This window comes from Mesitornis unicolor, unplaced genomic scaffold (assembly GCF_000695765.1).
Source record: "Mesitornis unicolor isolate BGI_N332 unplaced genomic scaffold, ASM69576v1 scaffold4120, whole genome shotgun sequence".
NCBI lineage: Eukaryota > Metazoa > Chordata > Aves > Mesitornithiformes > Mesitornithidae > Mesitornis > Mesitornis unicolor.
Genome location: NW_010160115.1, coordinates 75,103 through 102,411, shown reverse-complemented (window position 1 = coordinate 102,411; position 27,309 = coordinate 75,103). Strand labels below are relative to the sequence as shown.

The 27,309-nt window shown below is 53.7% G+C and overlaps 2 protein-coding genes across 2 annotated transcripts in view; one reads left to right on the top strand and one right to left on the bottom strand.

The window, feature by feature from the left end:
- The window catches only part of CDH23 (cadherin-related 23), a gene marked incomplete at its 5' end in the record, with an annotated part of 106,117 nt that overhangs the window by 6,878 nt on the left and 71,930 nt on the right, over positions 1-27,309 (bottom strand). The window contains 16 exons of the mRNA XM_010188795.1: positions 666-843; positions 1,275-1,394; positions 1,550-1,687; positions 1,952-2,121; positions 2,205-2,429; positions 3,000-3,116; positions 3,987-4,445; positions 4,661-4,864; positions 4,951-5,076; positions 5,970-6,072; positions 6,607-6,714; positions 6,883-7,092; positions 7,335-7,468; positions 8,364-8,544; positions 10,713-10,832; positions 10,915-11,136. Of these exons, the coding sequence (XP_010187097.1) occupies positions 666-843; positions 1,275-1,394; positions 1,550-1,687; positions 1,952-2,121; positions 2,205-2,429; positions 3,000-3,116; positions 3,987-4,445; positions 4,661-4,864; positions 4,951-5,076; positions 5,970-6,072; positions 6,607-6,714; positions 6,883-7,092; positions 7,335-7,468; positions 8,364-8,544; positions 10,713-10,832; positions 10,915-11,136 (2,815 nt within the window). The remainder of the gene's footprint in view (positions 1-665; positions 844-1,274; positions 1,395-1,549; positions 1,688-1,951; positions 2,122-2,204; positions 2,430-2,999; positions 3,117-3,986; positions 4,446-4,660; positions 4,865-4,950; positions 5,077-5,969; positions 6,073-6,606; positions 6,715-6,882; positions 7,093-7,334; positions 7,469-8,363; positions 8,545-10,712; positions 10,833-10,914; positions 11,137-27,309) is intronic.
- LOC104544038 (chromosome unknown open reading frame, human C10orf54) lies at positions 12,911-23,228 on the top strand. Its single transcript, XM_010188784.1, has 7 exons — positions 12,911-12,974; positions 17,975-18,430; positions 19,168-19,215; positions 20,478-20,585; positions 22,046-22,073; positions 22,743-22,930; positions 23,191-23,228. Exons 1-7 carry the CDS (start codon positions 12,911-12,913, stop codon positions 23,226-23,228), a joined length of 930 nt encoding a protein of 309 aa, XP_010187086.1.

Genomic DNA, 27,309 nt, shown 5'->3' with positions numbered 1-27,309 from the left:
AGGGTGATGGAGCAGAGCTGGCTGCATGAGACCAGGGGTGTGGATGCTCTCAGGTTGCCATTTCAGAGCATCCCTGCCTGCTGCCGACTCCTTGTCACTCTGCAATGACAAGGACCCTGCTCCCAGGCCACCTCTGGTTGCAATTCACTCTTGTCCAGGTCAGCTGCACCTGCTGGCTCAGAGCAGTGGTCAGAGGGAGGTCAGAGAAGCCCATGGGTCTCAAGAAAATGAACTTTATGCCATTGCCCTGTACATTTATGATGGCTTTTGTTTGGTTCTCATCACTCCTCGTCAAGCAGAGATATATAGCATTTCAGGCACTATCCACCCACAACATCCTACCCCTTCTTGGCTTTCCTCTAAGGTGTGCAGTGAGTTTGCTCCAAGACACACTTGTGTACATTGAAAAACCTTCTGAGGTTGGGGAGACAAGAGGAATAGCCAAAGCTGGGCTGCAGGATGAAGGCAGGCAAAGCTGTAACATGCCACATTTCAAGGAACTGGGAACCGTGGAGCAATACTGAAGGCTCCAAGCATGTAGTATTGCTCCCAGGACCATGTGCACAACCTTGCTCCAAAGCAGCCGCTTGGCCCCTACATCTCCTCTGATTGCTCCTCATGGTAACCCTCCTCCCTGGGGAGCAGCCCCTACCACAGGCACCTACCCGCTCCGGGGCCCTCGATGCTGTAAGTCACCACCCCGTTGTCCCCTTCATCTAGGTCAGTGGCGGTCATGGTGATCACTGATGTCCCTGCCGGCTCGTTCTCATAGACACTGGTGCTGAATTGGCTCTTGCTGAACTGAGGTCTGAAGTCATTGACGTCCAGGACTGTGATCAACACCTTCGACAAAGCACAGCCGGCTGGGTGACGTGAGACTGAAGGTAACCGGGCAGCCCCCAGCGACTCTACCCCTGCCATGACCTGTGGCTCTGCTGCCGGAGCGCACTGCCCTTCCTCCTATTTGTTTTGCTCCTCTAGTTGAATTCCTGCCTCCAACAATGGGGGCCACCGCAACAGGGGCACCCATTCACACCGGAGCACTTGCAGACAATAGCATCGCCCTCCTCTGCCTGTCCCCTCCTGCTGACACACTGTGACCACAGCACAAACCCCCCTACACCATCCATGCCACAGCTCCAGGGTCATCTGCTCTTCCTTCTGCCTAATTCCTACCCAGAACCACCAGTGAGCCCCCCTAGAGAGGAATGCTCAAGGTTTAGCACCTTCTTGAGGGCAGTGCTGGTGACCAGGTGGGAGGAGAAGAGCCCTACCTGCACGGAGTTCTCCCGACGGTTACTGGAGACATCTCCAGGATTGTCCCTGGCCACGGCTGTCAGAGTGTAGTGATCCTTCTTCTCCCGGTCCAGGGCTGACAGGATGTAGATGTCACCCTGCAGCACACAGAGACCTTCAGGTGGATCTCATCTGGCAGAGCTGGTACTCAAGAAGGGGTAGAAGGTGAGGTGTGGGAGCAAGGCATAAAGTGGGACCAACTCAGTCTCCTTTCCTTTCTCCCCCTCTGTTCCAGCCTTGGTTGGCTCCTTACCGTGTTGGGATTTATCCCAAACTTGCCCTCTCCATCTCCTAGACTGTACTGGATGAGAGCAAAACGTCCAGAATCAGCATCTGTGGCCTTGACTTTCAGGATGACTGTACCCAATGGCACGTCCTCAAAAACAGCTTTCTGCAAGTAAAGGGAGGAGGCAGGACTGGTTGCTGCATCCCTTGTTGTTTTAGCGGGCAGTGACCAAGGGCACAGGGTGGCAACCAGGGATGGGCACAGCTGGACTCAGAACAAGATATTCACGCAGAGTACATTGGTGTGTTGACCATCTTTTTTAGATGGTTCAAGCACAGACAGAGGGAAGAGAAAGTTTCCCTGTGCCCCTCCTTTCTGGGTAGGCACTGCCCAGCCCCCCATGGACTTGGATGGGGGAGCCCAGCTCACCTGGTAGGATGGTTGGCTGAAAACAGGATTGTTGTCATTGATGTCCACTATCTGGAGGTACACAGGGATCTCAGCGGATCTGCGGGGAGAGCCGTTGTCAGAAGCTCGGATGGTGAAGTTCAGCCACTGCACCTCCTCGTAGTCCACCGTCCTGTTAGCCACGACCTTCCCTAGAGGATGGCAGACCTGGAAATGAGAAAGCTGCCCCAGGCCACAAGTCTACACCAGACTCCCACTTCTCCAGGCCACTGACCTGCTGACTGGTCTTCGAGGCAGACGTAGCCTTCTGGGGAGAGGTTTAGCAGCTCATAGGTAATCTGCCCATTGGCACCTTTGTCTGGGTCCACCGCTGAGATGGAGATGAGTGTGGTGCCCTCTGTGGCTCCCTCCAGGATCCTCTCAGTGAAATAGGTGACCCCAAAGGGGCGGAAGCGGGGCGTGTTGTCATTGACATCCAAGACATTGACTGTCAGCTTGGCTGTGGCAAGAGACCACAGAGGAAGAGAAGAAGAGGATAAGTGAGAAAGAGAAGGGAAGGAAGGATGGAAGAAAGGAGGATCATAAAGAGATAAGTGTGAAATTCTAGAGAAGTCAACTAAACTGAGCTGGTTCATAAAAAACAAAAAGCAATATTCAGGAAAGCTGAAATGCCCTGAGCTGGCTGTGGGACAGTAATCATCTACTTCAGACCTACTCCTGATAAGTGTGCCTTCTCACACATGGGCCTAGATTTGCGAGGTGCAGGGTGCCAAGACATCATGGGGATGGCAATGAAGAAATGGGTGTCTCCCATGGAACGGCTATGGGCACATGATCCTCCCCATACCAAATCCATCCCTGGGATTCCCAGACCTTTCCCTAAAGGAGAGCTCACAGGAGAACCCACACCTGCTGGGAGCTGGCCCAGGACTACACCCTCTGTAGATGTTGCTGGTCAGGGTGGAGAGGGAGGTGGGAGAGATGTTGGCTACCCAAAGGCTGTGCTGGTGCCTAGAAAAGGCTATGCCAGCCGCTGGCAGCCACCAGCCTGGCAAGAGCCCCTGCTTACCATTGGGCACGCTGACTGAGTGGTCGATGACTTCGCTGGCATTGTCGTGGACAGAGATGGTGACCTCGTAGGTGGCCACCAGTTCCCGGTTGAGAGGAGTTTTGATCTTCACAGCTCCTGGGAACCCCAAAAAGAGGGGAGGATCACAGGCTGTGCCTGTATCCCCCACTGAGGACCCTCGGCAGACTGAATTGCACCAACTGACTGCTGCACCCTGTGCTGCACTTGCTCTCCTGCCTCTCCCCAAAGGCTAAATGGGGAAAACACTCAAAACCTACAGGAAGAGATGACTTCTCTTCCTCTGCTCTCCATCTCTTGCCTTCCTGCCTGCTCCGCTCTGCCCACCTAACAGGTTCTCATGCTGCCTTAGCTGGTGTAAGGGTCTGGGTTGTGTTGATGAGAGGGATTTGAGAGCAACAGCTGCTGCTCTTCTGCACAACCACATCCACCTGAGCTCAGCATATGGGCATCTTATAGAGTCTTGTCCCATATTCTTTCCAACAACAGCATTCTTCTTTCCTGGATCAGGTCTGTGCTTCCAAAGAGATGTGCAGAGCTTCCGGCACTCCTTCCCCGAGGGTAGAGCCCACCACTTACCCCAGATCCCCCCGGTTACCCCCAGCAAGGGTGCCTGTGTCTGGTCTGCCAAGGCTGAGCAGCCCCCAGCCCTCAGCGGGGCCACCTGTTATGAAGATGGGTGAGATGGAAGGAGATGGATGGTGCAGAGAGAGAAATGAGCACAGACACAAAGACAAACCTGGTGGGCTGAGAGCCGGAAAGGAAAGAAAAGGATTAGTTAAGTCAGTTGGACAGCAAAGAGAGGACAGGGCAGGGTGAGACAGGGCAATCAGAGGAGGAGAATAGGGAGGCAGGAGGGGAGCATAATCTCCCTGTGCCTTGGACACCTACCTCCAGGCAGAGAAGAAGAAGAAGCAGAAGCAAGGAGAGGGGTCCACTCCGCCCGCGCCACCCTTCCCACTCTCCTACCTGTCCTAAAATCCACCACAAATGCTCCTTGCTGGTCAGGCACCAGTGCGTCTGTGTCATCGCGGGCCACAATCTCCAGCAGGTAGTACTCCAGGCGAGGGTTGAGGTCCCTGTCGACGGCAGTCACTTCGGCCACCACAGTGCCAGGGGCAGCCGACTCAGGGATGCTGACTGTCTGGATGGGGTTGATGAACTCAGGCCGGCAGTCGTTGACATCATCAATGAAGAGGCTGATGGTGACGGTGCCTGACAGCGGTGGCGTGCCCTGGTCCACAGCCACCACTGTCAGCCGGTAGGCATCCCGCTCCTCCCGGTCGATGCTGATGTTGGCCACACAGATCACTCCCGTGGCAGCATCAATCAGGAACCTGTCCTGGCCACCGCCCTCAATCCGGTAATCCAACTGCTGGTTCAGGCCACTGTCAGCATCTGTGGCTGTCACCTGGAGAACGGAGAAGCCTGGAAAGGGGGGACACAGCCCTCTCAAGCGAGGGTTAGAGGGCAGCAGCAACAAGCCTCCGGTCCAAGTAACGTGGGCAGTCCCATTCCCAAATTTTCCCTTCAACCCCATCCTGGCCAGCCCTGACACTGGGAGACAGATCTTCACAGTCTCAGGGGAACATCCATGTCTCCCCATTTCCCACCCTCAGACCGAGTCCTGGCCCCTTCCTGACCTGGAGGGCTGTTTTCCCGCAGCCGTGCTGTGATGGAAGCCGGCTGGAAGATGGGGCGGTTGTCATTGTCATCCAGGATGGTCACTGCCAGGCTGGCGGTGCTGTTCAGCCCCCCTATGTCATGAGCTACCACTGTGAATTCCAGGTGAGGGTCTGGCAAAGCCTCTCGGTCTATCAAGCCACCAGGCTTCACTGAAACAACACCTGAAGAAGGGGAAAAGCCTGGTAACAGACTCCATGGCTGCCTGGTGACCTTGGGCTGAGAATAAAGACTGGCTGAGCCACCCCACCTGTCCTGTTGTCAATAACAAAGAGGTCCAGGGATGCCTCCAGGAGCTGGTAGGTCACCACGGCATTGCTGCCATGGTCACTGTCCAGAGCTAGGATGGGTCCATTGAGCACCGTGACTGGAGTCCCTGAATGGGATGACAAAGATTAGGGAGGGTGGTAGCCCGCTATGGAGCCTCCTCTGTCCCCCTCCCACCACTGTGATACATGGGGGACGGCAATGAATGAATGAAGGAGGTGACAGAGTGGGGCTTTGTGAGGCACAAGGCAGTGGTGGGGGGTGGCTGCTGCAGCCTTGCAGACCGACTTGTGAGGCCCAAGCGAGGCGATGGAACGTCCGGCTGCAAACAAACAGACAGACACATCCATCAGATGGGTGGCATCAGCACCTTGCTGCTGAGGGCATCACCTGGAGGCACCCAAACCACTTGCCTGGGATGTCCCTCAATGGTGGGACAGGGAGGTACCTGAAGTCTTGGAGCAGGGAGCAATTTAAATGGCAGGAAGGCAAAAGACCCATTTTTTTAAGAGGAATATTTCTAGCTCTTTGGCTGCAAAATGTCTACCTGGACAGGCTGGACTGCTTTATCTCTAACCCCCAAAGCAAGGTGACTCAAAGTGCTGGTGATGGAGAGTTGGTACCCCATCCAGTCCCCTGCGGGGACATCAAGCAGGTTGGAGTCCTTGAGGCATGAGCTGCCCTCACGTCTTGACTCACACCATGGTCATGTCTTGCTCTCTGTAGCTGAGCAATTCCTGAGAGGGGCTGATTTCTCACAGGGTTGTGCCTGACCTGTGCCAGGAAGGGTTTCCACCAGCAGCTCTGATCAAAGCCACAGTCTCCTCGAGGCTGACCCAGGTGGCTAGCAGAAGCTTCTCATACTCAGCATATGTGTCCCACTGACCTGCAGCCTTTCCCTGCTCAGCGTTGAGTCTCCTCCAGGAAGGCTAGGAGACCTCCCCTGTCCCAGCCCCAAAGGGAATCTCCAGGAGCCACTTAAGAGAGCAAAGAGAGACCTACCTGGAGGTGAGTTCTCCATCATCTCAGCCTGGTAGGAGCTCTGCGTGAAGAGGGGGCGGTTGTCATTCTCATCCGCTATAGAAATGACCAGCAGGTCAAAATCCTAAAGAAAAATGGGGACAAGAGGGCGATGACGGCAATGTCCTTTCCTCAAGCTCACCTCCTGCCTCTTCCACCTCCAATGCGGTGCTAGTCAAAGCTGAAGCCCTGTGCAACCGTGATGCTGTGCTCCCTGGACCTTCCTGGAGGATCTGCAGGATACCCTGGGGTTGGGTATTCTTTCCAGTCCCCACCCCAAAGGATGCTATGTGGGACATCCTGGCAGGACTAAAGGATGTTCCAGTGTCATTGTGGTTGTTCAGATCTCCAACCCAACTTTGTCCCACCTTCCATGATGTCTACTACATGGAGTTGCATGGAGTCAACATGAGATGTTGGACTTGCCCTAAATCCTACTGATCTCTGCTGAGGAGGGGGTTGCAGCCCCCTCCTTGTGACCCCTAGATTCTTGTGGGGGACAAGACCGCTATTGGAAACGCTGTGGGTAAACGTACCCCTTGTTTTTGGCAGAGAGCCCCTTCTCCCTCCAGCCCTGCCACCTGCCGCAGCTGAAGGCCCCAGCAGTGTCCATAATTACCCGCCTGGCATTGCGCATGTTCTCGGGGTTATCCTTCACGGTGATGGTCAGCTTGTACTCTGCCACCCGCTCCCTGTCCAGTGGGCGGTTTACATAGATGATGCCGCTCTACCAAGAAAAACAGGTGCAAGGGATATGAGGAGCGCTCCCCCTGGGGCATCTCCTGCAAAGGCAAGGATGCCAGGTGGCACCCAAGGATGCCCAGGGAAAGCAGGGCTCTGGGGCCAGGGGTGCCCACCCTCCATGTCCCGGCATCCCACCCCCCCAGGGGCATACGGTGCTGTTGATGTAGAAGGCATTCTCTGTGTTGCCCGCCGTTATGTCAAAGGTCAGGAGGGCGTTCGGCCCCTTGTCTGCGTCCCGGGCGAGGATGCGGGTGACAAAGCTGGAGACGGGGGCATTCTCACTGAGGGTGAGGTTCATTGGGAGGTTGAGGAGCACAGGATCATTGTCGTTGATGTCCAGCACGCGGATGCCCACAAGGATCTGCCAGGGAGAGAAGCAGTGTGGGTACATAGCATCTATTTTCATCCCTCCCACCCTTTTTTTGCCTACCTCAGGCAAGAGGTAGGCTTCCACACTCAGCCCACTATGGTTCTGGGGGAGGAAAGTCCCAGGGACAAGGGGAAGAAGAAGGAGTGGAGGAGAGTGAAGGCAGAGACCAGGAGGAAGGAGTTGAGGATGGCGGACAGCACCCTGCAGCCCCCACGTCACCCCAGGGGACTCACTGTGGAGCTGAGGGGGGGCACCCCCCGGTCCCGGGCAGCGATAGTGAGGTTATAGAAGGGGATGTTTTCACGGTCCAGCTCAGCATCCTTCCGCACCCGCAGCTCCCCTTCCACCGGGGAGATCACAAACTCCCCTGCCAGAGAGAAAGCAGGACCCTGGCTCATGCTGTGCTGTCGCAAATGGCTCAGCTTCCCAGGGGAACAGGGGAGCCAGGGGACAGGCACCATGGTGGGCTTGGGGACAAAACCATGCTCTGTTACTTCAGATATGAGAGGACTGTGGCAGCCAGGGACTATCCTGGATGTGCCTCCAGGTACCAGCAGGAGGAGGGGATGAGTTGAATGGCTAAATAAGAGGTGCCCATGCATCTTAGCTGGTTCTATCTGAATATACCAATAGCCCTTCAAGCACCTATGCATGCCCTGTGATGTCCAGAGCACGATGGGCTACATGGCATGGACCCCCTCCCCAAGTGTTCTGGTTGTTCTGGAAAAGCTTTACAACAGGGTCAGCTGGGAGATGGGACTGTGCTCTGCCTTCTAGACACCCTGGGCTAAAGTCACCACTCATTCACAACCCTATGTCCCCATGGTTATGGATGCCCATGGCTTCTCTGCCACCTGCTACAGGGTGGAGCTGGAGCTACAACTTCACCACGGATTGCAGAGCAGCTCAGTCCTCAAATGCCCTGTAAGCCCCACAGGGGTGAGGGGATGGGGCTGCGCACTTGCAGCTCTTCGTTTCTCTTTTTGTGGTCTCTTTTTTTGCCTTTTCGTTTTTTCCTGTCTTTTGTTGTTCAGCAGATTTCCCCCCTCCCCTTGCACAAGCCCCAGTCATCCCCTTGGCTGGCCACGAACAGGTTAAGTTTCCTGTTGCTCAACACAGGATTTCCTGGTTTCGAAAGGCTGAATTCTCAGAAGCACTGGGAGGGAGGATGGCTTTTCTGAAACACTTCCGCTCACGCTCCTGCAAGTCAGGTTCCTCTGTGGGACAGCCAGGAGAGGTGATGCCTCCATGGCCCCACTCACCAAGGGGGTCCCCGGCAATGATGCTGTACTCCACTTGTCCGCTAGGTCCTGAGTCGCCATCATGGGCCAGAAAGGTCCAGACGCGTGGGCCAGGCTGCCCTTCCGTGACATCAAAGGGACCCTCGTAGGGCTGAGGGAAGGTGGGGCAGTTGTCGTTGATGTCGTTGAGGTTCACCAGCACCTGTGGTCAGAGCGAGAGGGTGAAGGGCAGTGAGAGGGGAGGGATGTAAGGGAATACCAGCCTACTGGCCATTAGCATAGGAAGCCGTGGGTGGATGATGCTGCAAAATACCTCCCGTATTTCTGGCTTTGCTGGGTTCACTAAACATCCAGCTCACCATCCAAAGACTCAAACTCAGTTATTCCTGATCATGCCCATCCTACAGCGATGCTATGAAACTCCAGCTGCACACACGTGGGGCCCTTTTCAACTTCTGGGCCACACACCATGATGGAGAAGTCAATGCAAAAGCCAAATGCTCTCCATGTTCACATCCTGAAACACCAGCTGGATAGACAAAAACTTCAGCCATGACTTTGGAGAAACCTGATCTCTGCAGGCAGTCCCCTGCTTGCTCACTCTTTTCTGATGCTGAGTAAACTTTACAAAATTTTCATCTTGTGTCCTTATTCCAACACAAAACACCATCAATGGAGTTGGCGTGTTTCCCCTCTTAGCATCCCTTCCTATGACACACTTAGCTGGCCAGAAGGGAAAAGCATCAACAGTTTTAGGACAGAGTTGAGTAGACCACAGGGCTGTCAGTGAAGCTGGGGATCCAATGCACTGGAGTCTTTTTAACCGAGACACACTATATAGAAGACATTTATACAGCTCTACGCCATACTGCATTGAAAAGGGGGTTATCCTCTTGCTAGGCTTTGGGAAACTTGCACAGTGGAGAAACCCTGCCTGAGGACAAGAGTCTCCAGTGGCTAATAAAAGATTGAGCTTTAGTGGTGCGGATGGTTATGGGAAATATACTGAAAATTAGGAGCTTTCTGACCTCCTGGGTTAAAGGACAGTAAAATCCATCAGATGGACATTTGTTACTGGCTAAATGTAGTCTTTACAGAAGAATATATATGAGTCTTTACTCCATTTCCTAGCAGTGGAGAAAACAAACACTGGCACACTTTAGCAGAGTGATGTATTTCCCATCACTCGGGATCTTAAACAATCACTAAACCTCATCCTGAAAGTTATTTTTCCATACAGTGCTGGCACGTACTCCCTGGGCTATGTAGGGAGGGTGCTTCCTATCTCTTCTAGCTTTGGTACTTGCTGCTGAAGGGATTTCCAAATTCATGTCTCTGCTTGGGCCAAGAGCAGGGAAAGCTCTGCCTTCGCCTGCAGCACAACAGCAGCTGCTGCAGTCCCTGCTGGCAGCTGAACCCCAGGTCTTGAGGTTTCTGCTGCAGTTTTCCTGGGCTCAGAAGCCATCTCCAGCAGCATCAGATGCACACATCTGAAGGCTTCCCATCCATCCAAGCATGGAGCACAGTACTGCTAGGACAGATTTTATACATGGAAATCTCCCACATTGGTATCTCCCCTTCAGTTTCTCTTTTTTTCTTTGCACACATGAGCTTAACTCCTTTTGGGGGAGTACAAAATACTTGGCTTGGTATCTGGGTGAGGCATAATGGTCCATGATAGGGAGCCAAGGCAGAAGATCTAACCAAACCCTTCCACCTGCAGACCCCAAAATCAGTCTAGGCATGGGCAATGTCTGCTGTACAATCGGTCAAATTTTGGTTTCAATCACAAAAATAACCAGTCTATTCAATTCCTGCAAAACATTTGCACTGGAGCTGTTAGTATGCCCACCCCACGCTTTGAGTAGTGCATTAAGTTCAGATCCCTGTGGTTCAGGAAAAATGGAAGAGCTATAGAGAAAAGCAACAAAAAATAACTAGAGGCTTTAAACAACTTTCATACAAGAAATGAAAAAGGAATGTTAAAAGCAGATAAGATAAAGATGAATCAGAAATTAATGCCATAGCAATGCTTTACTATCTACTGTCCTTTCAAGCAAGAAGGACCAAGGAGATGTGTAAAAACAAAACATAATGCAACTTAAAAGCAGTTCTGGAAATTTATTCTGTTTGTGTCTTTGCTGGATCAAGTAATTGGGCTAATTAATTAACCCACGAGCATCTCTTGCTCATGTCCTTGTTTTGCAGCCCCTATGAGGGAATGCAGTGACAGCAACTGGGCAAACTGGGCTGCAGCTGGGAAAAGCAACTGGTGACCACTGGAAAGGAGATGTGAAACTGCTCACGTGAGTGGGAACTCCTTGACCCTGAAGAGGGCCCAGTGTCGCAACCTTGCAGGCAGCTCCCTACCGTGGCAGTTGATGTCAGCCGGCGTGAGATGATGGGGCACTGGTCGGTGGCAGTGACGATCAAGGTGTAGCGCCCGTGGCTGATCTCATAGTCCAGCTCCTTCACTGTGCGGATCTGTCCCTGCAAGGCGAGGGAAGAGCAGCCAGGAGTGAAGGGAGCTGGACAGGGACACATCTGGGGTGGAGACAGCGTCCTTACTGACCGTGGTACTGTTGATGTGGAAGGTATCCAAGATGTTGCCTTCGGTGATGGCGTACGCAACCGTGCCGTTGGGTCCCTCGTCCTGGTCTAGGGCCTGCACGGTGACGAGGGTGGCATTGAGTGAAGTGGGACCTTCATCAAGGGTCACCTCATACAGCTGCTGCTGGAAGGCGGGAGCATTGTCGTTCTCGTCTAGGATGGTGACGTACACTGTGGTGGTGGCCTGTGGGACACGATGACATTGCATTAAAGCATTGTGGAGGGATTGGTTCTGCAGTCACTGGAGCTGGCTTGGGAAGGCTGAACCTGTCAAGGTCAATGACCAATGAGAACTTAATCCTGGCAAGAGAAACAAATGAGATGCAGGGCTCAAAATGAAAAGAGTCGTGGCTGCAGATGCATCTTCAGGTGACGGTTGGGTACAAAGGTAAACATACACAAATTAAATCACACCCTTGTTCCCAAGCAAGGGATCATATGGGATCGTGTTCCTTATCATCCTCATCTTACCATTGCTGGTAACAGTGAGGAGCAGCTCATGGCAGAGGAAAAGCCAGAGGCTGAACTCCATCATGCCTTACTGCCTTTGGAGGAGGCATCTGTGTGCCCCCATCTTGACAGTAGGGACACCTTGGTTGTTATTACCAAGGGTGACAAGATGGTAGGATGGAAAATACCTGGAGATGCTGCTGCCATAGCTCATGGGAGGAACAAAAATGAGCATCTCGGACATTCAAACTCTCTTCCCTCAGGTCCCATCATCTACCTGCTAACCCCAATGTCACTGCCAGTCAGGCTTAGCCTGTCCTGACCCTCTTCCAGCTATATCTGACCCTGCATACACGGCACTTGGCTGTCCTTACTGAAAGGCATCTTCTGGGCATGTCACCATGAGGGCACACCTGGAGGCGGGGAGATGACAAGAGTGTGCCACCGTGCCTAAGGGCTTAGCTCAGAGATGGGGGTCCCATTTTCTTCGAGTCTCTGGACTTTGTGCCAACACGTTCCCCCAGTGGCAAAGTTCTTCCTACCAGACAAGGGTTACATTTTTTACAGAGAACTTCACAGCTGTGTTTGCTGTAAAAACCACAAAGCCACACAGTAATTAGCTACTTTTCTATTTCACTGCATGCTCCAAATATGGAGCAGGTTAGTAACAAAGTTCCCTGTGGTTTGCAAACCTCCCCGTGCCTCTGGGCTCTGCTTTCCAGGGAACAGGTGCCTGCCTGCATTGTTTGAAATGAGGTGGCCAGAGATTTTGTCAGTGCCTTGTGAATTTGAAGCAAAGCTCCAGGACGAGCTATGTGAGTCAGCCCACGATGTCCCTTAGTAAAGCCCCCTCCCCGTGCAAATGGGCTGCAGGAGGGGTGACGTTTTGCTCCCCTTTTTTTCGGGGAAAGCTTGTTCCCTTCCCCAAGCTGGCACCACTCTGAGTTACCTTTCCCTGTACCTGTCTCCTGCTCACCCCAGGAGGGCTTCTGCCCACTTAATCCTCATCAACACAGGAAAAACAATAATTACAAGCAAAGTGCACTTTAACAAAGCAAGCTGAAGATTGGACCCAAGAGATCAGCTCCTTCTGGCGAAGAGATGGGGACCAGCACCAGCATGTTCCCTGGCACAGCAAGCATCCTCCTCAGCTACCTCCCCTGCACCCCAAAATGACATGCAGGGGGACCAGCTTACTCTAAGCTACCTCCTGCGATGCTGTAAGGAATAAAAACCAACCAGCAGATGCAGCCGTTCTGTCCAAACAGGTGGGGACTGAAGTGTCACCCACTTCTGAGGTGCCCCGTGGGGGTGCTGCCGCTCCCCCCGGCCGCCTGCAGTTCCCTGCTGCATCTCACCTCCTGGGGGTGCTCGCAGTTCTCTCCACTGCTGAGTGGAATATCTTAATGAAATTTCCTGTGTGTGCAAGTCCGGCTGCCGCTGCGGGGCTGCTCAGAGCACTCGGGCGGCTCCGAAGAGGAGAGTTTTCCCCGGCCGCCCCGACCGCGATGGAGGTGACGTCCCCCCGGCCTGGGCTGCTGCTGGCTGCGCTCTGCCTGCTCGCTTCCCACGGTAAGCTCCGGGTTGCTTTCCTCTTCTCCCTGCCCAAGGAAACTCTCCTCGCTGGGGCAGCACGTTTGCCTGGCCAGGGCTGTGCCTCGGCACAAGGAATTTTGGGGGTTATTTACTTTCTCACCCTGTGATTTCAGAATGAGGAGGGGAACAAGCCAGAGTTTCACGCAATGCTGGTTGTGTCGGGGGAAGGGGGTCACAGGACGGCTGCTGTTTTAAAACTCTGGGATTGGGTCTTTTCCTTCTTCCTTTGCTTTGATCTAACATGCGTGGAAGGAAAGCAGCCACCCCCTGTCCCTGCCATCTCCCCCCTGGGGATCCTGAGCTGGAAAAGCCACCCTAGTCCTGCACGGCACGTTGCCCCCGCGCTGCAGAGTTCCCCAGCCACACAGCTGCCCCATGCTGTAGTGAAAGGAGCCTTTCATCAGCCCCAGGGGAGCGAAGAGAGACAGTCTGTGTGAGCAGGGCCGGGATGCCCTCTAAGGATGCTCCGCTCCTCTGTAATTGCTGGGACGTGCTGAGCAGCTTCTCCAGGTGGCTGGGGATGCTCTGGAGGGGGGGTGCTTCACGCCTGACTCTGCACCAGCCCTGACAGGCAGCGTTTCTGTACCAGGGGTATGGGCCAGGCAAGCAAATGAGGGCAGTGGCAATTAAAATCACAGCTCATCTGTGGATGAAAGGTCAGAGAACAAAGCTAGGAAGGACTGCAGCCCCTCAGACGGGGGATGAGCATCCTATTGGGCTTGACTTCTCCCTCTGTCCCGGGATGGGAAAGTGACTGTGCCCAGGATTTCTGATGGCATATCCCCAAGGAGAAGTGATGCCCTTCTGCAATGGGGCAGGGGGTCCCTTCTCCTCTCTCCTCTGGGACAGCAAGGCTGGCACAGATTGAAGTGTGCTTTGCTTCTCATCTGAGCCTCTCAGCATCAGGGAGTGATTCCCAGCATTTCTGTGGGGCTTTGGATTATTTCATTTATGCATCTGAAGTGCTGGGACTGAGCATCAGACCTTCTGCAATGCAACAAGCTTGGATGCTGATATTCAACATGAGCCTGCCGCCAGAGGAACTGAGCTTCATGCAACTATGTGTTTGCCAAAACTTTCTGAACCCCTGGCTAATTTTATCAAGGCCTGATGGAGAAGTAGAACCTTGGAGACATCCGGCTCCTACATGGCTTGGGGATACTGACAGCTAGGTGGATGGGGAAGCAGCTCATCTCCACCCAAGGGATGGCAGCTGAGCTGGGCTTTGCAAAATCACATCCCAAGCGCAAACTCAATGTTGTGACCCTGTCCCTAGCCAGGGCCGTGCTGGAAAAGGAGCAAGGCAGGACCCTCTGGTGGTTGCGCCAGCTCCAGACTGTTCTCCTCATGGCCTACATGATGGGTACACAGGGAGCTGCCCTACCACTGAAAAGCCATCAGGCTCCTCAGGGTGTGGGAGGTGAGGGCCATTAACACAGGCATCTGGCATCTTCAGTAAGTTTTTTTCTCTCCTTTTTCTTTCCTGCTGTAAGTACTTGTGCCAAGGTATGGATGCCCCTGCACATCTCACTTGCCTGTTAACTCTGAAGCATAATGATGGCACAGTGATGGTAGAGCTTGCAGCACTTTCTTGTGAGGCTGTTACAAAAGAGGAATTAAAGCTGGGTTCCTCGCTCTGGCACTGAGCAGTGGCTCTCTCCTCTGCAACCCCTCCTCTGCAGCCCCTCCTCTGCAATGGGTGAGCCCCTCCAAAGGCTGCAGCTCTCCCACTCATATTTCCTTGGGCTGGAAACACATGACATGTTGTGGAAATTACTTCCAGAAATCTCAGGACTGTAAACCTAACACCTGCTTGCCAGAGCAGGGACCAAAGTTAGCAGAAGCAGCCAGGAGAGGCTTTCGCTCACCAACCCAGAATTCGGCACAAAATCCTATTTTATTTGGGCTGTTGGTTGGCAGTGACACAGGCTCCTCAGCATCAGCACTTTTTTGCATCTTGTTTTCTCTGAAAGGACAGCTCCCAGGTTCCAAGCTAGGCAGTGGGGCTGGCACCAGGGATGTACCAGCTCTGCACCAGGCTCTCTGCACCGATGCAACCCTGTGTATTGGAGCCAAAGATACCAAGGTGCCAGAGAGAGGTGCTTTTGGCACCTACTTGAGACCTTTACCAGATGGTGACAAGACAACAGCTCCTGGCTTGGACTTCAATGGGTCCAGTGCTCCCCAGGTCTCATCCGGAGCTGCATGGAGCCAGGCGTCTGGCTTTACTTTGGCATTTGCCAGCAGCGCTGACTTCAAAGGGAATGCTCTGGTCGGGATGGGATGGAGCCAAACTTGGGGTCTGAGCATGGAGGCTTAGAGTGCCTGTGGGAGATTGAGATCCATGAGCTTTAGTGTAAAGACACTGACAGAAGATGTTTCCTCTGAGCACCAGCTGGCGTCTAGCAAGGCTTTAAAGCTTTGTTACACCTTGGGGGGGAAACAACAACCTCCCTAACGTTACCATGGAGCATGCCAGCTCTCCTCCCCAGGTGTTTTCTCCTCCGCTCCATAGCTTTTGGAAGCCTACCCTTGCTCAGGAGAAAGAAGGGAAGTTGGTGATGCTGAAGGCTCTGCACACGTGGTATCCTCTGCCCCTCCCTTCAGCTGGGCGCCACTGCTGAAAGCGTGGGCTGTGTTGACTTTCCATCCAGCTGGTTCCCATCAAGCCCCGGGGGTGGAGGCTGGATGGTTTAGGAAAGCACGGCTCTGCAATCTGTGCGGGGATGAGCGGGACAGCTCTGTTTAAGTTGAGGAGGGGGTGGTGGAAAACAAAGACTCCCGCAGACACTTTTGCAAGGTGTTGGAAGTGCGGCTTCCTCCAATAGAGCCCTGGCTTCCCTTCCCCTGCCTCCCGGGGGACCCCCAGTGTGAATGGGGCACTTCCCGTTGCAGCAGGTATCAAGAAACACATCTGAGGTGCCTTTTGTGCTCGGCAAGGAGGTGGGGGACCCCCTCTGCTGTGTGCCAAAACCCAGCCAGCCTGGCCAAGCATTCTGGCCCCAACTGCATCCCGAGGATGGGGAGCAGCCGGGGTTTGAAAACCAGCAGAAACAGGGCAGCGATGAGCTCAGGCCACACAAACCTCTGCCCCAGAGCAGCCGTGGTGCTGTGCCACTGAACATGCCATGTGGAGCAGGCTGGAGTGTCTGCAGGAAGCCAGAGCTATTAGAGCAATTTGGCAAAGGTCACACCATTCCCGGCCCTGCAGGACTCCTCATCACCGCATGCTGCACACCGAGGGGGTCCAATGGGGCAGACCTCCTACCCAAACCCCTCTCTCCCCGCAAAGCACCCTTGGAGACAGGATACTGGAACTCAGGGGCTTCATGAGTGTTCTGACAGGGCTTAGAGATCATCATGATGCTAAAAGCCATAAATAACCACGAGGGGTGGAAGGCGCAGGGGACAATTTTCGGTTTCACTCTCTCAAGCAGAGTCCCGTGTCAGGGTGGTGACCCTGCAGGGAGGAGGATGCTCTCTGGGTTGCCTGGTGATGGGAGGCTCTCACCCGGCTGGATGGCTTGTGGTCAGGCGCAGCACACCCCGCCTGTGATTGACACCCGCTTGTTATAGCAAGTGAAAAACGTCAAAGCGAAACGGTGGCGGAGCTAACGGCACAACAGGATGTTACCAAAATAAAACAACATCTTGTCCTCATACCATCTTCGCTGTTGCAAGCCAGGCCCAGGAACATCCATTTCTCAATAATTTAAAGAAAATGGACCCACAATCTGCTTTCTCTTCAGCTTTCTAAGGTGATGTTTGCACTTCTGCAAACACAAAGTGATGGTGGGACCAGAGCACCAAAGACTCTCCCATATATAGTCTTTTCTCACAGCTTCCCTTCCCCACCAGTACCCTCCATCAGTGTGCTGGGATGGGACCAGTAATGCAGCAGTATGCTTCTCTGTTTCCATCCTCCCTCCCACAACACACTCCTGTGCCTCTGCCAGGCCTCTCACTACACCTTTTGCAGCCACCAGCAGTCACGGATTTCTTTCTGAAAACCGTTTTCATTTTCAAGTAGCTCCTCGCAGCCAGCATCAGCCAGTTCCTCCTCCTCCTCCGCCCAAGGGGCTGAAAAACAAGCAGGGTGGGACCCACTCCCTGGCTGATCTCAGGGGTGGGGGGGCACAGGCTCCTCCTACCTTCCCCCCATCCCCCTTTTTTCATTTGCAGCTCAGCAGCACTTGTATTTCCTCATTGGCAAGCCATATCCCGCTGCCCTGCTTTGCAGAGGTCTGGTGCCCCATAAGCAGGCAGGTGGGGCAGACCCCCACCTACCTGCCCCACACTGCTCCTTTCTGCCATCTCTGGGCAAACTTCTGCATGTCTGCTGCTATGAAAAGCTGATGCTCAACTGTATTTAAGGCATGCCTCTCCTCTAGGGATTATTTCTAGGGTGAAGTTGTGCTCCCAGCCCCACTGGGATGTTGCTACAGGGCAAGTGTAGGGCTCATGCTATGGTTCCCATCTCCCTTCTCTTGGGATATGGGAAGCTCATGAGTTTTTCTTGTCCAAAGGGCAGGGGGGAGGCTTTTTTCCTGCAGACTGCTGTTAACGCTCTCCAATTGCTCTCTGCAACCCCTAACATCAGTGGTGGGGTTTGTAGGGCTTGTTTGTGCAGGGACCCCAATTTTGCTACAGACTCGGGCATTATTTCTAGGGTGAGGTTGTGCTCCCAGCCCCACTGGGATGTTGCTACAGGGCAAGTGTAGGGCTCATGCTATGGTTCCCATCTCCCTTCTCTTGGGATATGGGGAGCTCATGAGTTTTTCTTGTCCAAAGGACAGGGGGGGAGGCTTTTTTCCTGCAGACTACTGTTGACTCTCTCCAATTGCTCTCTGCAACCCTTAACATCGGTGGTGGGGTTTGTAGTGCTTGTTTGGGCAGGGACCCCAATTTTGCTACAGACTTGGGCTAAAGCCAGGGCTGCAGAGTCTGACTTAGTCTCTGTGCCTTCTCTCCGGTAGGAGGTCCAGCAGCTTTCCTGGTCACCACCCCATACCCGCTCTGCGTCTGTCCCGAGGGCCAGAACGTCACCCTGACCTGCCGGATCAGCGGGCCCCTCACCGACCGCCACAACCTCCTCTACAAAACCTGGTACGTCAGCACCAACGGGGACCAGAGCTGCTCCGAGAAGAAGCACATCCGCAATGTCACCGACAGGGAGCTGCACCACGACCTGGGCAGGCATCATGAACTGTCGGGCAACGGCACCCAAAAATCCCACCTTGGGGGGCATGCCAGCCATCATGGGGTGGAGTTTGTCCCCGACCACCATGGTGCCTTTCACATCGTGGTGATGAACCTGACGCCGCAGGACAGTGGGAATTACTGCTGCTACGCCGTGGAGGTCAGGTGGGAGCACGGCAAACCCCACACCCTGCAGGCTGCTCATGGCTTCATGGAGCTGCAGATCCAGCAAGGTGAGGGGGGCAAGGGGAGGCCCTGCCAGCCTGGCATCCATGCTGGGGTGCGTGGGGGCAAGGTGGCTGATAAGAGCTGGTGGGGGATGTTAGGGTACAGCATCAGGGCTTGGGGAGGCCAGGCGTGTTGATGCTGAAAGTCCAAGTCATGCTGCAAGAGTCAAAGAGCAGCAGATGTTGAAGGTTTGAATTAGGGCCAGAGAGCACTGGAACATTAAAAAAAAGAGGAAAAAAAATAAATCAAGAGGCTGGAATGCAATAAAATCCATGCTACATAGTTTCGCTGATCTTTCTCAACCTCTTTCTGCAAAAGAGGAAAAGAAACCTCAATATAACAGGAGCGAGCTGGCAGGCAAGTCTGAGCGTAAGGGCTGCAGGCATTGCTTGGGATGCAGGGCTTGTGGACAATCTCAGGGCAGCAGCACAGCAGAGAGCTGCCCAGGGGGGCACCAGCTGGAGGGGGAGGCATCCCCTGCCCTTGATTTGCAGTGTTAGGATGGATACTTGCTCTTTTAGACCAAAAAAAAAAGAGAGCCTGCATAGCCAGGGATGGGTCCTGCTGCTGCAAGGCAAAAGGGACCTTGCAGCAGGAAGCTCGATGTAAGCTTCCCGAGACTAAATTCTTGCTTTTGGGGTGCTCTGGTCTGATTTTCTCAAAACCAGTGAGCAAAGGCAAGCACAGCTAGCAGGTACCTGAGTGGATACCCTGAGATCTAACAGACTTTTCTCCTCCACAGGCAGAAGAGGGCTTCAGAACTGCACATTTCATACTGTCACCAGCAAAGGTAAAGGGAAAAAAAAAACCCTCTCTCCAATGTGCTGCTCGCCATCCTGGCCAGTGTATTTCCCTAATGACTGCCGCTTGCCATAAACACACCAGTGTCCAGATGCAGCCTCATGGTTGGGTGTTGGGAGGGTAATTTCTGAGGTTGTCCCCTTGGGGTGCATCTAACAGGCACGTCCTTAGACTGAGGAGAACCTCTCCCTCCAAAAAACACAATTGGAGATTTAGCAGCCGTTGCCACGAGCAGATGGGGAGGGGCAGAACGGTAAAAGAGTCACAGAAACCCTGCTGCCATCTCCAGCCCGTGCCACCCCACCCCAAGCAGAGATGCTCTAGCAGGGGAAACCCAAATCTTGCTTGAGCACTCAGACATCAGGCTCCCCCAGTGCTGTGTCTAGACACTGGAGGTGCCCACACGTAGCAGTGCAGGTGGTTTCTCAGTGGGTTGCTCTGTCTACCCCTGTTTGCTGCCTGCTAAATGGGCAGATTTTGCAAAAATTGATTCACAGCACGGTTTGGGCCAGCCTAGCCATGGGAAACTCCCTCATGAGTAGTGCCTTCTGTCTCCAACCCTCTCCAGTAGTGCTGGGGCATCCTGTCCTGCCAGGCAAAATAGAAAATGGAAAAAAAATGCCCCCCCTAAACACACACCCGGAGCAAGAAGCTGCTTTCCCAGATGGATGTGCAGGAGAAGAAGGCTTGAGCTGGACCTGCCCTTGGTGTTGGCAACCCTTGACCCTGATACAAGCTGTCCTACGTAGACCTTGATGGCCACAGATGTGCCTGCAGGCTGCCAGCCTTTCTGGAGACCCTCTATGGATAGCATTCTCCAGAGACATGTTCGTTAGCAGAGGCCTTGGGTAATGAGCCCTTTGATGTCCGAGTACTTTGAGGCAGCCTGATTTTCATGAGCCTGCTGTGGGTCAGAGTCAGGCCTCTGAAATCTCTGGGAGCCTTTCTGCTGGCTTCAAAGGGCTTTATCAGGGCCCTTGCTTCTCTCCTCATATCCAGAAGACCAAAGACAGACCTTGGGATGTCCTCCAGCAATGAAGGACTTTGGTCAAGGTCCTAAACTGATGCCTCAGAGCTTATTTCCACAACTAGCAACGCATCCTACTGCAAATCCTGTTAGGAGCAGACCACCTGTGTGTGCGAGAGACACATTGCATCAAGCCATGCTTCTGATATGGCTTGAGGAAACCAGGGAAATGCAAAGTGAACCCTCCCCACTACCTGCTTCAGCTCTCCCCTCCTCTGTTGCAGATATCACAGCTGCCGCACTGGCAACGGGCGCCTGCATTGTGGGCATCCTCTGCCTGCCCCTCATCTTGGTCCTGATTTATAAGCAGAGACAAGCGGTCAGCAACAGACGTACGTACCCTCTCCTCTCCTCGCCAGCCACTGACAGGGACATCCAGCTCATCTCCCAGGCTCTGTAGGCATAGCTTTTATGGCATGGGACATGTCCCCTTGTGGTCAGCTGGTTCAGCTGTCCCAAGTCCCATGGGCACCATGCAAGGTGGTCCAAAGACAAGTCCTGCCAGGTGCCTCCTGCAAAGCTGTCCTTGGAAAGGCCAGGCATGCCTGCAGGCTGCCAGCAAGGGGTGTGGGGCAAGAGGGGGACCCACCATGCCAGCAAGGCACCCTAGGAGTGTGCTGGGGGCACTGAGACTGCAAAGATGCTGCCAGGTCTCCTCTCTGCTGAGCCCTTTCCTCCCCGTCCACTGCAAAAGCTGGCTCATTTACTCATTCTCCCCTCCATCACACAGCCAAAATAGAAGCTTTGCCTTCCAAGTGATTGAAAAAGCATTATTTGTGCTTTTTCTCCCCCCTTCTTTTAAAAGACCTCTTACATATCTATAGCAATGGACCTCAGCAAGCCAGAAGTCTCCACACTGCCCTAGAAAACCAGGCAGTGCCGAGGTGGAGCCAGCTGCCAGCTCCTGCCCGTGCTTGGCTAGCAGTGATTTCAGTAATTTGGCAGAAAGGGGCACCACCTTAACTGGCAGAGCCATTTCATCAGGTCTTGGGCAAGCTGGGGGCCCTGTGGTTTCTCTCACTGAGCTCAGTGGGCGCCTGTGTGGCTCTGAGCAAACCCTTTGGAGAAGTGCTTTTTTGCAGCAGCAGTGGGCACGATGCCAGCCACAAAAATGGGAACTGTGCTTTCAACATCCATCCCTGGCTGAAAAGATTGGCCATGTGCCTTCATGCATCCATTTTGCCAAGACCAGGGGCACAGCTGCAGAGCATCACCTGGATGCTATTTAACCCAAGAGAGAAGGCAAAACCCAGGGGGAATTGCTTCTGGGGTGTCTTGGATGAGGGTAGCTATAGATTATTCCCATCAGGCACTTTCCACTGGCACAATCTGGGCCAAAACTCATGCATCTCAGCATGTGATGCTCACCATGTAACCGTGCAGCACACTCGAGTAACACGGGCTGCAGGAGCTGCTATGGCATAGGGGATGAGGAAATAACTAACAGGGTGATGTCCAGACAAACACAGGGGCAGCCAAGTGGTGTGGCAGCTTTTTGCAGAGACCCAGGAGGGCGTCACAGGTGGGGGCTGGGCTGCTGCCCAGGGTCACCTCTCCCCACACCAGTGACAGCGCCTCCTTTGCCCTTCTTCAGAGCCTGTGTTTTCAATTCGGGAGGAGGGCAGGCTGGGGAGTAAACAGAGTGATGACAAGGATGGGGAGAAGGAGGTTTGGGAGCAAAGAAGAGGCTGATGCTAAAGAAGGGAGAAAGGGAGGGAGGAATGTAGAGGAAGATGAAGGTTTGGATGTGGATGAGACACCAGAAAACAGCCAACCATTTTATCTTTGGCAGGTGCCCATGAGCTCGTCAGGATGGAGAGGTGAGGAAACCTGCATGCTTCCAGCTCCCCTTGACTTCCTTGCATCTCCTCTGTCTGCATCCTGAACCCTGCAAGGGTCTTGTCCTCTCCTCCTCTTCCCTTGAAGCTGCTGTGTATCAGCCCAGCAAAGCAAAGGAGATGCTGGTGGCACCCATGCCTGGGTCCTGTTCCTTTCCTGGCAGCTGCTGTTTCTCTTCCCTCTCTCCGAGTGGGAAGTGCCTCCTTTCTTTTTGCCTGTGCCAAAGACACACATCTCCCCATGCCCCAGGAGAGCTCGAAACAGTGGTGCCTTTCCACTAAGCTTCCTTCCTTGCATTGGGCTCCCCACTTGCTCTCAGCCAAGGTGCCACCACCTGAACCTGCTCCCTTGCTTGGTTCTTCCCACTGCTCAACCTAAACCCCAGGGATTAAAAAGCTCCAGAAATAAAAATTCAAATCCCCGCTCCTCACACCCTCTCCTCTCCTGCAGCAGCGCCCAGGGCATTGAAAACCCTGTCTTCGAGGCGGTCCCCTCGGCAAGCACCGAGCCACGGCCCCGACCCCATCTCTCCTACATGGCCAGCCGGCATGCTTGGTTCTTCCCACTGCTCAACCTAAACCCCAGGGATTAAAAAGCTCCAGAAATAAAAATTCAAATCCCCGCTCCTCACACCCTCTCCTCTCCTGCAGCAGCGCCCAGGGCATTGAAAACCCTGTCTTCGAGGCGGCCCCCCCGGCAAGCACCGAGCCACGGCCCCGACCCCATCTCTCCTACATGGCCAGCCGGCAGCCCTCCGACTCTGGCCGGCACCTGCTCTCCGAGCCCTGCACCCCCCTGTCACCCCCCGGCCCCGAGGACTGCTTCTTCCCAACGCTGGGTGAGTGATCAGTGATGCTGGGCCTCCACCAGGGACCGCTGTGAGAGGGGTGGGAAGGAAAGGGGCAGCCTAGAGGGTGTGAATGGGAAAATGGGGTTTAATATTGACTGCAAACTTTTTGTGAAGTGGGACATCAAGTCCAAGGGCTTTGAAGATGGAAAGGGCTCTGGTTTCTGTGCAAAAGTGGAGTTTGGCCACTTCCCAAAGCGCATCCCTTCAGCTGCAAGCTGGACTAATACCCCTGGTCTGCCCTTTTCCAGATCCTGTTCCTGACTCACCAAATTCCATGAAAGCCTAGAGACCCCGGAGGAAGCCACATCCCCCAGCCATGGCCGGGAGAGGCCAGGCAGGCACCGCACCCTGCTCGCCCAGCTGAGCCCCCCTGGAGGGCAGCATGGCCACGGGCAGCAAAGGAGACTGCAGGAGCCCTGCCCTCGCCTCCTGTCCTGGCTCTGCCCTGGGGCTGAGAGTGAACCTCTCTTATCCGAATTTTGGGTTTTACTACCTGTTTCTATGGAGAAGAGCACAACTCTGTACTGCTCATGTTTTACGGGCTGCCTGAAAACTGGGGGTGCGGGGAAGGAAGTATGACCCGCACCTGCAAACCTCTCCAAGGATTTAACTTATTGCCAGGGGTTTAAGCTCTGCAACATCAACCAGTTTCTGCGCCTTTGGCTAAACATCCTCTCCAGGAGCGGATGGTAAAGTACTTTATCCTCCACAAGACAAAACAGGGTCACCAGCCAGCCTTGTATTACTTCTTTCTTTGCAAAACAGGAAGGGGAGAGGCTTTCTGCCACTGATGGAGCCCTCGTTCCCCACCAGCCTTCTGAGACAACCACGGACTTGTGAGGCTGCTGCGTTTTCAGCTGGACACACATCAGGAAGAGCCTTACTTCTGCTGCAATTTTATCCTTGGCTTGGGATCAGGGGAATTTATACTTCTGTTTGTTTCATTATCAGTGCTGATTAAAAGAAAAAATATGATGTGGGTTCTTTTTTTTCCTTTGCTTGGCTTAGTGTTTTTTCGAAATGTCTGTAAATTAGAAAGTTCATCTGGAGGGTATTGGAGGATGTGAAGTGGCCGAGAGTCCCTGTGCAGAGGGAGAGGCAGAGGCAGGGGAACAGGCAGTAGGTGGTGGGAAATGCTCTAGCTGGCTTCCCCATATCCTCCTGGGGCCAGCACAGCCTGAGTGGCCATTCCCAGGATCACTGCCATGCTGGGGTACCCTGCGATGCACCAGAGGATGCAGGTGCCTTCACAGCATCCTTTAACTGAATGCAGCAAGCTGGCATCACTTATCCAAAAGAAGCTGTGGGGCAGGCTCTAGCGTGACTCAGCCCCCAGCAAGAAGATAAAACTTTGTGGAAGACACCGTTACTCGAGATGCATGCTTGTTTTTGTTTTGTTTTGTGGTTTGTTTTTTTTCTCTTGCTTCTGTTTTTGTTGTAAAGTGGGGAAAAAAATTGCCACTAGACAAACATAAACATTAGTCATATCAAAACAGCGTCAGACCTGAGTGATAGCTGCACCAGGCAGCGTGCCTGGGCAGAGCATCCCCAGCAGCACGCCGAATTGTCACGTTATGTGGCTGGAGGAAACTGCACATGCCTCTGCAACAGGCACAATGCAATGAGACAGCTCAGCCTGCTCTAGGATTTGATTAACCCGGCACTGGCTTCAGCCAGAGCAAGTCTGGCCTCAGGCAGAGGGATAAAGAAGAAGCCAGCACCAACGCCCTCACCGTGGATGTAACTTCCTGAGCACGGGACTCGTGCTTCAGTTTCACTCATGACTCAGCCCATTTTCCAGCTTTGCTGGGGAAGCTCATCTCTGGTGCTTCCCTCTCCCTGCTTCAGCAGCTGCAGATGGAAAGACACATAGGGTATTGCTTTGAAACCTTCTCTGAGTCTCGCTGTTTGTTGATGAATGCACTGTTTGATGACAGAATAAAGTTTTGGTGGAAACAGGTTTGTCTCTGTGCTGCAGGAATCCCGTTTTTTGGGATGCCCTGTGCTGCAGGCAGCTGTAGTGGGCAGCCAGAGGTACGAGGAGCAGCCACGTTCTTTGCCAGGAGCACTGGTTTGGCACATCGGGGTGCTGCATGGCATCAGGGACTGTTTCCCACCTGGAAAGCTCACCAGAAGGAAAACTGAAGACTTCTACGGGAAAGAGGAGATGGCTACTCAGCCTTCCACACATGCTGGAGTAGGAGTCCTGGCACGCTGGGTGCTGGCACCCCACCTTGACCCCCACCACTGGCAGAGAAGATGGCATGGCATTGCACCTTTGGGCAGGATGCTTCTGGTGAAGGAGACCCAGCAAGATGCTCATGCCCTTGTGGACCTTGCTGGGTCCCACCACAGCTCTTGCAAGTGTCTGGCTTGAAAACACACATCGAGCTGGCACCCTGCTGCTGGCTGTTTTCTGCTGCATCAGCACTTGGGGCTTGGCTCACAGGAGCAGCAAGGAGCCCTGGTGCTTCACCTGAGCTCTGGTGTCAGAGTGGGCGGATGGGAACAGAAACTGCAGAGTCTGAAGCAGCCCTGGCTGGGGGCAGCTGTGAGACAGGTGACTGGGTGGTGAGGAGTGGCTTTGCCTATCCAATCTGCCTTGCAGCTGCTGGTGCTCAGGTCTGTGAGTGTCAGGAGAAGCCCTGCTCTGTTGCATGTGGGTGCTGCGACTCCCTTGGGCCGACATCCTTTCTTCTGCTGTGGGAAGTCTCCCAAAGACTCCTGAGCAAGGACACCAAGATTTTCCAGTTGCACCTCACCAGCTTGTGAAGGCTTTCCTTCCTGCAATGTTTTCTGGGGTAAATGCTTTCATTTTATCCCCCATATTTTACTGTTTTTCTCCTGTATTTCCAGCTCCTGAGAGGACTGCCAATTGCCATGCATCCTTGCTGTCTTGGATATCGCAGATGACCAGGGGACTTCCAAGTCCTCTCCCAACTCTCTCTCCTCTGCCTCTCCCATACTCACAAGGCCAAATCTTTAAGCATATGAAGGGATGTGTGAATTACAAACAACAGTCCCCTTTTGTGCATCATTTCATCACCCTAGACTTGTGAAATCAAAGTTTCTGGTGGGTGACAAACACCCAACAGACATCATTTCATCACCCAGGCACAAGGCTAGCAGTCATCGAGCGACATGCAGGACAGCCTTTCACAAGACCGAAGAAGTGTCCTCAAGCTCCGAAAAGGGCTTAGTAATTGGGTCACCGGATGCTTTGTTTTGCTTCAGGGTGGCAGGATTTTGATCGTCGCTGCTGGCATAACTTGCGCCGATGACGTGGTGGTTGTGCAGCAGAAACTCCGAGGACAAGCGAGGCTGCTGGAGCACGGCTTTGGCAGCGCGAAGCGATAAAGTGTGTAACTCGTCCTCTCCAGCACCAGAAATGGAAGAGGGCATTGCCATGGAAATGGGATTTGCTGGCTGGGTGCGTGGCATTCCTCGTGAGGGCAGCATCAGCATTGCTCTCAGGGTGCTGGGGAGCTGGGGACTAGGAGAAGCTGGCAGTGTTGGGTGCTGCAGTTACACATAGCTACCTTCTCTCATTTGGGGGAAAGGGATTTACCTAGATTTAAGGTGCTGCAGCGGCAGCACAGCTTAAGAAAATTATGGTGATGCACAAGCAGGTGTGGGAGCCACCCAGGAGGGAGGAGTTGAGAGTGCAAAGCCTGAAGGGAGAGTTACAAGCCACAATTTGCACTGCTGCCTGCAACCTGTTTCCTCAAAATGTAGAGCAGGGCCCTGCAGAGAGAGCTGTGCTGGGAGATCAGAGAGATAGTGAGAGATAGCAGGTGGAGATGGGGGAGAGGAAGGATGGCAGGGCGCCCCGCAGGGTGTCATGCACCCCCGTCTCACAATTTGGCCGTGCTTTCTGCACGAAGGTGCTTACTCACCTCCCTGCAGAGCCATGGGGTTAGGAGGGACTCGGGGCTGGAAAATGCACCAAATGCTGTTTTCTTTTTTAACTCTCCCACATCAGAGCCCTCCTTAAAGGCACAAATACTGAAACTTGCTATTTGTGGAGCGCGGACATTGTGAGGGAGAGAAGCCAGGCTGCAGCAAATGCAGTTGCCTTGCCAAGCACTTCTGCATGCTGGTAGCTAAAAAGCAAGGTCGTTGTCTCCCCAGACTGAAGGATGATGGATAGGGTCTTGTATTAGCCCCCCAGTGCACATCCCCAGACTCTGCCCACTGTAGGCAGGGCAGTCTGGATGACGCTAACATAGCTAATGAGCTGCCCAAATCTCACATGCCAGGAACCACCAAGGCTGTAGCGTTAATTACTGCAGCTCACCTCATTTGGAAGCACCTGAGCAGACACACATTGATCCATGGTGAGCTGATCTCTGGTTCACCAGCTGGTC

Bases quoted from the DNA above. Each gene is read 5' to 3' on its own strand.
- LOC104544038 (XM_010188784.1), top strand. From the start codon at position 12,911: ATGGAGGTGACGTCCCCCCGGCCTGGGCTGCTGCTGGCTGCGCTCTGC. The intron at 20,586-22,045 runs GTACGTACCCTC...TATCTTTGGCAG, and splicing joins ACAAGCGGTCAGCAACAGAC to GTGCCCATGAGCTCGTCAGG. The intron at 22,074-22,742 runs GTGAGGAAACCT...CCTCTCCTGCAG, and splicing joins GAGCTCGTCAGGATGGAGAG to CAGCGCCCAGGGCATTGAAA.